Genomic DNA, 12,158 nt, shown 5'->3' with positions numbered 1-12,158 from the left:
GGCCTGATTATTTAAGACCTTGTATGTGAGGAGCAGGATTTTGAATTCAATTCTGGATTTAACAGGAAGTCGATACAGGAGAAATCTGCTCTCTCTTTCTAGTCCCTGTCAGGACTCTTGCTGCAGCATTTTGGATTAACTGAAGCCTTTTCAGCGAGTTTTTAGGACTTGCTGATAATAATGAATTACAGTCGTCCAGCCTTGACGTAATAAATGCATAAACTTGTCACGGCTGGGGCACCAGTCGTGCGGTGGAGTTAAATGAGGACCCAAGTTGCAGACAGTGGTGGAGATGCGAGTGAGGTTTTATTTACAGTGAACAAACCAAGGTGAGGGCAGAACTAAACAACTACAGTGGCTTGCAAAAGTATTCGGTCCCCTTGAACTTTTCCACATTTTGTCACATTACAGCCACAAACATGAATCAATGTTAGTGGAATTCCAGGTGAAAGACCAACACAAAGTGGTGCACACGTGAGAAGTGGAACGAAAATCATACATCATTCCAAACATTTTGTACAAATAAATAACTGCAAAGTGGGGTGTGCGTAATTATTCAGCCCCCTGAGTCAATACTTTGTAGAACCAGCTTTTGCTGCAGTTACAGCTGCCAGTCTTTTAGGGTCTGTCTCTACCAGCTTTGCACATCTACAGACTGAAATTCTTGCCCATTCTTCTTTGCAAAACAGCTCCAGCTCAGTCAGATTAGATGGGCAGCGTTTGTGAACAGCAGTTTTCAGATCTTGCCACAGATTCTCGATTGGATTTAGATCTGGACTTTGACTGGGCCATTCTAACACATGGATATGTTTTGTTTTAAACCACTCCATTGTTGCCCTGGCTTTATGTTTAGGGTCGTTGTCCTGCTGGAAGGTGAACCTCCGCCACAGTCTCAAGTCTTTTGCAGACTCCAAGAGGGTTTCTTCCAAGATTGCCCTGTATTTGGCTCCATCCATCTTCCCATCAACTCTGACCAGCTTCCCTGTCCCTGCTGAAGAGAAGCACCCCCAGAGCATGATGCTGCCACCACCATATTTGACAGTGGGGATGGTGTGTTCAGAGTGATGTGCAGTATTAGTTTTCCACACAGAGCATTTTGAACAAAAAGTTCAATTTTGGTCTCATCTGACCAGAGCACCTTCTTCCACATGTTTGCTGTGTCCCCCACATGGCTTGTGGCAAACTACAAACGGGACTTCTTATGGTTTTCTGTTAACAATGGCTTTCTTCTTGCCACTCTTCCATAAAGGCCAACTTTGTGCAGTGCACGACTAATAATTCCCCCACCTGAGCTGTAGATCTCTGCAGCTCGTCCAGAGTCACCATGGGCCTCTTGGCTGCATTTCGGATCAGCACTCTCCTTGTTCGGCCTTGTTCGATTACACACAGGTGCACTCTATTTAGTCATTAGCACTCATCAGGCAACGTCTATGTGCAACTGACTGCACTCAAACCAAAGGGGGCTGAATAATTACGCACACCCCACTTTGCAGTTATTTATTTGTAAAAAATGTTTGGAGTCATGTATGATTCTCATTCCACTTCTCACGTGTACACCGCTTTGTGTTGGTCTTTCACCTGGAATTCAAATAAAACTGATTCATGTTTGTGGCTGTAATGTGACAAAATGTGGGAAAGTTCAAGGGGACCGAATACTTTTGCCACTGTAACAGACAAACCTGAAAACATAAGGACAGCGGGGAATACACAGAGATGACACAAAGAAGGCTGGATAGAGAGACGAGTAGTAACACTGATTAACACAGTAATGCAGACGACACAACGAGGAACACAGGCAGACACATACTATAAATACACACAAGGTAATGAGGGAATGACACACAGGAGGGGAGCACAGCTGATCCTAATTCACAAGACGAGACACAAACCTTCAAAGTAAAACAGGAAACAGACTGTTTTACAACACAAACTCGGGGACACGAACAGAACACAGAGGAAAGACACAGGTAGAGATCAACCTAAGAACTAATACAAAATCAGAATTAACACAAAGTACACAAGGTGATACCAAAAATGAAACAAAACGCTGAACGACCCAGGACCATGACAGAACTAGTTTTTCAGCGTCACTCTGAGACAGGATATTTCTAACTTTAGAGATGTTGCACAAATGGAAGAAAGCAGTCTTACATATTTGTTTAATATGTGCGTTGAAGGACATGTCCTGGTCAAAAATGACTCCAAGGTTCCTCACAGTGTTACTGGAGGCCAAGGTAATGCCATCCAGAGTAAGAATCTGCTTAGATACCATATTTCTAAGATTTTCAGGGCCGAGTACAATAACCTCAGTTTGATCTGAATTAAGAAGCAGAAAGTTAGCGGCCATCCAGGTCTTTCTGTCTTTAAGACATTCCTGCAGTTTAACTCATTGGTGTGTATTATCTGGCCTCATTTATGTTGATAAAACAGCTCTAAAACCAATCTGACAATATAAATCTGTAAAATGGGCAGAAAACCTGCTGCTGGTCCCATTTTAATCAAACCAACCCAAAGAGCAGATATTCATGTGTGTACACAGGAGGTTATTTGTGCAGATGCATAAAACACATAAACTGTTGGCTTTCTGCAGTCTCTCACTCCTGAAAGTGTTGGCAAGTGTTTTGGATTTATTATTTATATGGATTTTAATGGCACCTGTGTAATGTTAACTAATGTTTTTATTGTTTATGTGTTTTTTGTTTAGTCATTCCCTGACTTACCTGTGGGTTCTGGGATGGTTTTATTTAAATTCTCCAACAGATCATTCCTGTTTATCCTCCCCAAAAGATTTTTAGTGACTTCAAAAGTGTTGATAGAGTAGGTATCAAACATCAGATCCACTATGTCCGTCCTCTCTGCATTCTCCAGTTTACTCACTGGGATTGCTGGTAAACCTTCTACAGACCCGTTCTTCAGATGCCACTTGAATTTTTCAAAGTCATCACGTCCCAAATCCTCCAAAGTCCCCAGAAGGATTTCTTTAGGTGTCGTCATCTTTTACCCTGTAAGGACCCGATAAACAAAGACTGTAACAACAGCTGGAGAGGTAATTGTCTGATTTATCAGAATTTAACTTGATTCTAACAGCAGTTCATCACTACCACCAATAAATTTCTAAGGCTCAGAATGCAACAAAATTGCACATGAAGAAGCACATAGAGAAGTATCCAAGTAACACTTTGCTACAATATAAAACAAACTATTATAAATAAAGAAAATATATAAACTAAATATATACACTACCCGTCAAACGTTTTAGAACAGCCCAATTTTTCCAGTGTTTTTGTCACGGTTTGCGAGCCGTGTGTAAATTATCAAAGGACCCTTTATGCAGGCAGCTCAGATGCAAGTGAGTTTATTCATCACATGGTGATACAAACAGAAATGGCGAAGGTGAGCATGGAAACTAAGCAAAAACCTAAAAACTAATAGTACACGAATATGAAGAAGTACACGAAGGGAAGACGAAAACACAGAACACAAGGGGTGGGAGCAAAGCACCACAACACATCACTATATAGACAGTTACACAGAGGGAGACACAGAAGGCAACAACACAGGGCGGAACAAATGGACAGAGAAGACTAAACACAGAACAGAGCGCACAGAGAAACAAGGGGGACAGGGAATCAAAACCTAGGAAGTATAGAATAACTCACAAACGACATAATACAAAAATCACAAAGAACTGAAACCACTAGATCAGGAGACCCAGGACCCTGACAGATACGCAGACGAACCAGCAACTAACAGAGGCAAACACAAGGTTTAAATACACAGAGGGATAACGAGGGAATGAGACACAGAAGGAGGACACAGCTGGGAGTGATTGACAAGACGAGACAGAGGAAATGCAAACTAAACACACTGACATGAGACACGGACCTTCACAACAAAGCAGGAAATACAAAGACTGAACTTAGAGGTACAACAAAACACAGAACCAAAACGTAAGAATAAACAAAGACACATCATGAAATCAAAGATTAACAATACAAAACAGAAAACACTGAGTCACAGACCCAGGATCGTGACAGTTTTATTGAAAATATCCTTTTTATTTCTCATTGCACTCTGAAATGAAAGCATAGTACAAATAAGCAGTTGGAGTTAAAAATAAATCATGAAACACATTTATAGACCAAAGTTTATTCTAAACGTTTGACTGAACACACCCGTGGCTTCTGTCTACAATAGAAATCAAATATTCTCCCATATCTGTAGCAGATGTTCCCGTAAATGTGGACCTTGTAATAATAATAATAATAATAACAACTTTATTTATAAAGCGCTTTCAAACAAAGTGCTGTACAACTAAAGAGATAAATTAAATAAAAGCGATACATAGCAATACAGGTAAAAGACACAATACAAGTTAAAAACAATAAAAATGTAAAAACTAAAAGCCATAGAATTAAGACATGTAGGATCGGGTGAACAAATGTGTCTTCAACTTGGTTTTAAAAACCTCCACAGAGCAGCCTGCCGAATATCTTGTAGGAGGTTGTTCCACAGAAACGGGGCATGAAAAGAAAAAGCTCTCCAATTGTCTTTTTTCTGGCTCTAAGAACTTTTAGAAGACCAGAGTCCTGAGATCGGAGAGCACGAGATGGAACATAAAGGTGTAAAAGGTCGGAGAGGTATGAAGGTGCCAATCCGTTTAAAGCCTTGTAGGTGAGCAGCAGGACCTTAAAATCTGCTCGAACCTGACAAGGTAGCCAGTGAAGACATCTCAGAACAGGGGTAATGTGCTCAAATTTCCCAGTTCTTGTTAAAATGCGAGCAGCTGCATTTTGCACCATCTGCAGACCTCTAAAACTTTTCTTTGGTAGGCCAGAAAGAAGAGCATTGCAATAATCAATACGGGAAGACACAAATGCATGGACAAGAACCTCTGCAGTGTCGCTTGACAAAACTTGTCTGATTCTGGCTGATGTTCCTCTAATGATAAAAGGCGGTCTTTGTTATCTCTTTTACATGAGATTCGAAAGAGAGCACCATGTCGAACCACATGCCCAAGTTTTTTACCTTGTTCCTGCAATTTATGACACTGTCATCAATTCTCAAGATCAAATTTTGGGACAAGTGCTGAAATTTGTGTGGCCCAATGACCATCACCTCTGTCTTATCAGTATTTAGGAGCAAGAAATTATCTGATAACCAGCCCTTAATTGCAGATAAACAACATTCTAGTTTAGAGACTTCAGCACAATTTTCAATGGTTAAAGGAACATAAAGCTGCAGGTCATCAGCGTAACAATGAAAGGTTACATTAAAAGAACGTAAAAGAACACCAAGAGGCAGCAGGTACATAGAAAACAGCAATGGTCCCAGTATGGAGCCCTGAGGGACCCCATGCCTCACTGCACAAGTCTCGGAGAGATCGTTTTTAAAACTAACAGTCTGAGACCTCCCAAACAGGTGAGATCTCAGCCATGATAAAACATTTCCTGTAATTCCAATAAAATGTTCAAGCCTATCCAATAAAATGCAGTGATGCACAGTGTCAAACGCAGCACTTAGATCCAGCAGTAATAAAACTGAAGAGCGATTGTTGTCTGCATTTACCAGCAGATCATTTACCACTTTGACTAAAGCTGTTTCTGTGGAGTGATTTGGTCTAAAAGCAGACTGAAATGGTTCAAACAGATTGTTAGTTGACAGATGCTCAGTGAGCTGCTTAAAAAACACTTTTTCAAAGATTTTAGATAAAAAAGACAGATGTGAGATGGGTCTATAATTTGCGACTAGTGGTGGGTTTTGATAATCGATTTATCAATTAAAATCGATTCTGGCTTGGATAACGTGATATCGATGCATTAAAATCCTGAATCGATTTTTTAATATAATTTTATTTTGCCCGAAACGCCAGAATCTCAGGTTAAACCTCACAAAACTTTAACAACCACCAAACAGCTGAAACAGTAAATGAGAGCAGGAACACGGATTCTGCACAAAGACGTAAACACAAAGCGCGGAGCCGCCGACGCATCAGAATCAGTGAGATGTCGCCTTTCTCACCCGATGGCACGGACACGGTCGGGGCTGAAAGCCGACAGCTCGCTGATTCTGATGTTTCGGCGGCTCCGAGCTTTGTGTTTACGTCCTTTTTACGCTGATTCTAAAGCTGTTAGTTTTATCTCTCTCCAAACAATATTGACTGAACCAGCAGCAAAAGAAGATCCAAACTACGCTTCACATAAACATCGTCATGAACTCACTCTGACTTTTGCTGTTTTGCTTCCACCAGGATAAAATCACACGTCATGCACATTTCATGCATTTTAGACCTTCTTCAGAATACTGTATATACTATGGGCATCACGGTGCTGATTCAGAATCCTTACATTATTATTTATTACTAGAGCTACAATAATAAAGCAATGAGGAGGGGGAAGTAATAAATATGAAATAATGTATTTATGATGATTCCATTTGTTTCACTATCCACTCTGTGCAGGACAAAGCTTATTACATTTTTAAACTGTAGAGATACAATCATTTTACTGCTGTAAAATCCAAATTTTGTCTTATTTAAAATATAAATCTAATATAATCTGCTTCTTAAAGTATGTTCTTTAAAATACAGCGTGTGTTTTTTAAAATATTATAATAATGCATAATTATGTGGACATGCATATTAGATCGTTTTTTAGTGAAATATAATCCCCCCAGAAAGGCAGGAAATGCTCTGTAACTTACTTTAAAACTAAATATGTTCACTAAAACGGTGACAGAGCTACAGACCCATGACAGCCTTACACAGGTAGCCAGCAGCTATGACCAGCACTACTTGTGCAGTTAATACAAGGACAGGTAATGTTTGTCACGCTGTTGCACACACAGCACGCTCGTTTGTTTCAGTTCGTCAAATTGCCACAAGACAACTTACCAACGTGTACGTAATAAGCCAATACTCCTGTGTGCTATACACTACAGTGTACGCTGTACAGCTACTTACTGGGTTTGTCGCATCAGTCTGTGTCTCTGAGTTAACTTGTGTTTCTCTTACAGCTCCGGACCGCTAAAAATGCGCGTGCTCTTTGTGAGCTCGTTCCCGGCTCGTAACCAGCGCGTTCTGCCATCAAGGGCGATCATTGGTTAAATGTGATCATGTGACTGATGCAAGCCAGATCCTTTTATTTAGCAAAACTGTGATTAATAGTTAAATATTATTGTTGAGGGGCACAGACAGGACTCCGCACGCACGCACACATTAAAAAAATAAAATAAAATAAAAAGTTTTTTAAAAGTTGCCTCAACAAAAGGGCACTTTGGGCACCAATCAGGAAAGGGGCGGGTGCTCAAGCCCCTCCAGCCCCCCCTCTGCACGTGCCTGCATAAGTCACTTAGACAACCTAAAAATGTTATTGTTTGGCTTTTTTCAGTGTTTTGTTTGTTCGTGAGTAAATCGGTTTGGCTGAGATTAAAGTTATTAGATTAGATTAGATAAAATAAAACTTTATTAATCCCCCGGGTGGGTTCCTCCTTGGTTTTTACACAGCTGAATAAACATCAAACAGAAAACTGATTAAACAGAAGTATGAGACGGTCGAGAATTTACTCCAGTGTCCTGTTATATTGCAGATAGCAAGGAGCAGACGGCCGAGTTTATTAAACTCCACCGAGACAGCGGTGACGCTAATCAGAAGGCTAGACTGTCCAATTTCCCCAGCTGTTTACTTCCAGCATATCCAACCTTCTGAGGACCCAGCCCACGTACGCTGCGAAGGCCGGGTCCTCGGGAGGATGCAGCCGATGAATTTGGACACTGTCACAACCCGATCGGGGGTGTGCCAAATGGCGGAGTGAGTAGACGCTCTCTACCGAGTTCTGCACAGAAAGTTCGTGAACAACGGTAAAACCTCAACTTTATGCTGCTAACACTAACAATTCACTAAATAAGAGAAGATACAGCAATCATAGGGCAAGAAGCAGCAGAATGCTTAATCAGAAAGGAGCGACATTTTGAGGTGTACTTCACAATCTAAAATCTCCAATGCACCCCTTTCTGATCACTGTTTCATTGATCTTGTCTTAGAACCAACAAGGATGAGACGTAGTAGCAGAGGATATTGGAAATTTAATGCCAGCCTTTTAAATAAGGACAAGTATTGTGATAAAATTAGACATATAATTACAGATATAAAAAATGATGACTCAGTAGTGGGTAATATACAGAAATGGGAATTTGTTAAATTCAAAATCAGAGAATTCACTATAAAATTCTGCAAAGAACTGAACAGGGAAAAACGGGAATATGAAAGTAATTTACTCCGTGAAATAACTCAGTGCTGTAGTAAAGAAAAACTAAACGTGCAAGAGAAGAATAAATTGATGGAGTTACAAACTAAATTGGACGATCTTTACCTAGAGAAAGCCCAGGGTGCCTTTATAAGATCGAGAGCCAAGTGGATTGAGGCAGGTGAAAAGAATAGTGATTGGATTTCCGGCTCTTTTTAGAGAACCGGCTCTTTCGGCTCAGATCACTAAAAAGAGCCGGCTCTTTCGGCTCCGAACCGGCTCTTCAGGTTGTTTTATTGCTTTAAGTAATTTATTATTAACAACAATATAAAATCATGCACACAATGAACTACTAATGTAAAAAATGTCTTTTTTATTTATAAATGTTTATCATATAAATATTCTTGTATTTATTCACAGCACACAAAATGTAAAAAAAAAATAAATTATAAGTACAAAAACCAACTATTTACAATTCAACTTTTTTCCTTTTAAATTTTCAGCTTTTTTCCTTTTAAACCAATTCAAAACGAAAGAACACAAAACACTACAAACCACAACACAATAAAATATCAATTAAAATATGCAAAACAAAAAGAAAACATGAACAACCAGATCTTTAATTGACGGAAAGGTTGGCATTCAGGAATATCAAGTGCCTTAGCTTTGAGGAGCTGATCCGGTTTCTTCTGTCATTCATTATCTGTCCTGTTTTGGAGAAGATTCTCTCTGAGGGGACTGATGTTGCTACAATGCAAAGTCTCCGTGTCATCACCTGGGTAAGACGTGGATAAGTATAAGCCTTTGTCTCCCACCAGCTCAGTGGATCTGCACTTCTCTGGCAAAGGGGCTCATCAATGTAGGATCTCACTTCCAGTATTACATCTGCTGAGGGATTCCTTCTGGTAGTGTCTCTATTTGCTCGTTCTTCAAAGAACCTCCAAACAGCAGATGCTTGTTGCTCCTTTTGTTCATCCTCTTCTGCCTCTTCTCCCTCTTGGTTCCCTGGCAGTGGAGTTGGTTGGCTGGATCTTGCTGCTGCAGTTATTCTCTGAAGAGCTTCATCCACCGCTCTGTTGTCATTAAAGACCAGCTTCTTGAATCTTGGATCAAGAATGGTGGTTTCAGAGAGAACAGCATTATATTCCATTCTGTGGAATTTTCTGTCCATGGATGCACAGAGAGCATCCACCAACTCTTTCACTTTTCCAGTAGTTACTCTGGTTTGGTGTTCAGCTGTCACTCTCTGCAGACCCTTGCACAGGATTAACATTTTGGAGGCTGTGACATGGCTGAAAAAGAGTACATAACAAGTTTCAAAATTATGCTTTTTTAAAATTCAGCAGTATATTATTATTTATGATCATGTCTAATCTACTTTTCATACCAGCAATGCAACTAACTACGACTACTACTAATAATAATAATAATGCAATAACATTTGCACACTCACCTGTCTGCACTGATCTCCACGGTGACCTGCTCAAATGGCTCCAAAACAGTGCATGCCTGCTGTAGTACCTCCCATTCCTCATGGCTCAGAGGGTCAACCGGTGCATTGATAACTGCCAGGGTAGAGATGACAGCATCCTTGGACTCCAGAATCCGTTTTAGCATATGAAAGGTTGAGTTCCACCTTGTGATACATTCTTGTTTGAGCTTTAGCTCAGGCATGCCCATCTGTTGTTGGGTAGATTTGAGCTTGTGTGTGGCTGTTGTGCTCCTGTGGAAAAATTCCACTATTGCCTTCACTTTGTCCACAGCTGGCTTCATCACCTTCAAAGCATCTCTCACAACAAGGTTAATTGTGTGCGCAAGACATGGGTGGTGGGTCCATTTCAGGATTTTAATTGCTTTTGTTATGTTAGCTGCATTGTCAGTAACACAGCAAACCACTTTCTTTTCCACATCCCACTCTTTTGCCACTTTGAGCAGCTCTTCTGCTAAGTTCTCAGAAGTGTGTCTGTCACTGAACTCAAAACAATCCAGAAGACAGGATACCATTTTATAATTTTCAATAAAGTGACACGTAACTGACAAGAAGGATGTGGTGGTTTGGGATGTCCAGCTGTCAGTTGTTAGACACACTGCTGTGGCTTTTTTAACCCTCTCTTGCAGTGATGCACGTTCTCTTTCATATATGCCTGGGATGATTTTTTGGGAGAGAGCCTTCCTGCTTGCCTATTCATATTGTTTGTGGAGCCAGCTCTATATGAAATTCTTTTCTTGCAGACTCTACACTCTGCCTTTGTACTGTCAATAAAATTGAAGTGGTTCCAGATTTTGCTTGTTTTCTTGGTTGCTTCACTCATTTTCTTTACTGTACCTTTCTAAATTGACGACGTTGTCTCTTGTTGTTGCTCTCTTTCTCTCTCTCCCTCCTGCTCTGTTCGTGTTCTACTGCTGCTGTGAGTGTAACTACCGCCCCTCCCCCCTCTGCCCAGCGCTGAGCAGAGGCGGGAGGGGCACAAACGCACAGCTGTGTTTGCTTCCCTCCCCCCTCTGCTCAGCGCAAACACAAGGCTCAGGTGTGGCATTAAGCGAAAAAGGTTAGTGAGAGGGCAAGAGAAAGAAAAAAAAAAACCCCACGGCTCCCAATAAGGAGCCGGCTCCCGTCGTTCACTTCAAAGAGCCGGCTCTAAGAGCCATTTCGTTCGCGAACGACCCATCACTAGAAAAGAACTCATCATATTTTAGTAAGCTGGAAAAGTGTAGACAGCAGAGAAATCTAATCTCAAGCTTGTTGATAAATGGGACTGAATGTAAAGATTTCAGAAAGATTGAAAAGGAAGTCTTCACTTTTTATTCCAAATTGTACTCCTCAGAATATTCAGCAGCTGATTCTGATAGTTTCTTTGATAAGATTCATAATCTCATCCCATGTATTGACAAGCCTTTCAAAGATCTGTGGGATTCAGAGTTTAAAATTGAGGAACTGGATTTGGTGGTCATGAAAATGGCATTAAACAAGTCCCCAGGGACAGATGGACTTACTACTAATTTTTGAACAGGAGAATTCAGTTACCACATTTGACAGTGACAGTAATAAAATTTGGAATACTTGCTGAGAATGCAGATTTTGACCTGTTGATTAGGACGATTTTGTTAATGGGAAAATTTTTTCTTCACAAATGCAGATACTTTAAAGCTAAACCATGTATAAACAGATGGCTGAATGACTTTAGACTCTGGGCTAAATCGCTGAAACTTGTGAATAACAAGAAAGCTCATAAACTTGTTGTTTTATTTAAAGAGTTTAATCTATGTTAAAAAAAAACCTCCCTATTTTATAATCACGACTGCCCTTTTTTTGCACGTTATTTTTTGCCTTTGGTTCAAGTCCTTCAATGACTGCTTTGTGCTTATTGTTGTTGTTGTTGTTGGTTTTTTTTTGGTCGTTTTGTTTGTTTGTTTGTTTTGCTATAATGCTCAACAGGGGCGGAGCGTGGGGGTGGCTTACTGGGCTTAAGCCCGGGTTGTTTTGTCAGAAGCCCGGGGTCTTTTGGAGTGTAATTTTTCATAGTTAGATGCCTGGCTGACAACTGTATAAAACAAAAAGTACACACAATATTCGAAGCACATAGTGCACACTGTGGGAATTTACGACTGTGCGTGAATCCCCCCTGATATTGGTATGATCCAAGCTCAGGCACTAAGCGACTGAGCGAGGGGGCGGGGCAGCTGCTGCCAGCAGTGAGTGCGCTGTTGGAGAAACGCAGCTAGCCATACTAAGGAGAGCTGAAGTTTGACCAGGTACCAAAGAAAATCATTCGTACTGTACAAATAATGTAAATATGACAGTGCATCACGAAAGATTGATATCAAACTGATCACTTGACCAATATTACGTTACTTGCTCTTCGAGTGAATCAACAAATGGCGAAATGAAAAGCTGAACAAATGCTATTTTTTTA

The 12,158-nt window shown here is 40.5% G+C and overlaps 2 protein-coding genes across 2 annotated transcripts in view; both read right to left on the bottom strand.

Moving 5' to 3' along the window:
- LOC146548168 (ribonuclease inhibitor-like) overlaps positions 1-12,158 on the bottom strand; it is a 343,680-nt gene that overhangs the window by 27,779 nt on the left and 303,743 nt on the right. The gene's annotated exons all lie outside the window — the stretch shown is intronic.
- On the bottom strand, positions 8,521-10,184 carry LOC146548181 (zinc finger BED domain-containing protein 4-like). The gene is made up of 2 exons (XM_085266263.1): positions 9,698-10,184; positions 8,521-9,536 (listed from the first exon to the last, which is right to left on the bottom strand). Exons 1-2 carry the CDS (start codon positions 10,015-10,017, stop codon positions 8,864-8,866), a joined length of 993 nt encoding a protein of 330 aa, XP_085122389.1. The 5' UTR covers positions 10,018-10,184; the 3' UTR covers positions 8,521-8,863.

This window comes from Mchenga conophoros, linkage group LG23 (genome assembly GCF_057382185.1).
Source record: "Mchenga conophoros isolate Kocher_MC1m ecotype Shallow Benthic linkage group LG23, M_conophoros_male_GT1.1, whole genome shotgun sequence".
In the NCBI taxonomy this organism is placed as follows: Eukaryota; Metazoa; Chordata; class Actinopteri; order Cichliformes; family Cichlidae; genus Mchenga; species Mchenga conophoros.
The sequence above is the reverse complement of the archived record's forward strand: the minus strand, read 5'-3'. Positions and strand labels throughout refer to the sequence as shown.

Excerpts from the sequence above, each read along its gene's own strand:
- LOC146548181 (XM_085266263.1), bottom strand. The coding sequence starts at position 10,017 with ATGAAGCCAGCTGTGGACAAAGTGAAGGCAATAGTGGAATTTTTCCAC. Across the intron at positions 9,537-9,697 it reads GTGGAGATCAGTGCAGACAG|CCATGTCACAGCCTCCAAAA; the intron begins GTGAGTGTGCAA and ends ACTCTTTTTCAG.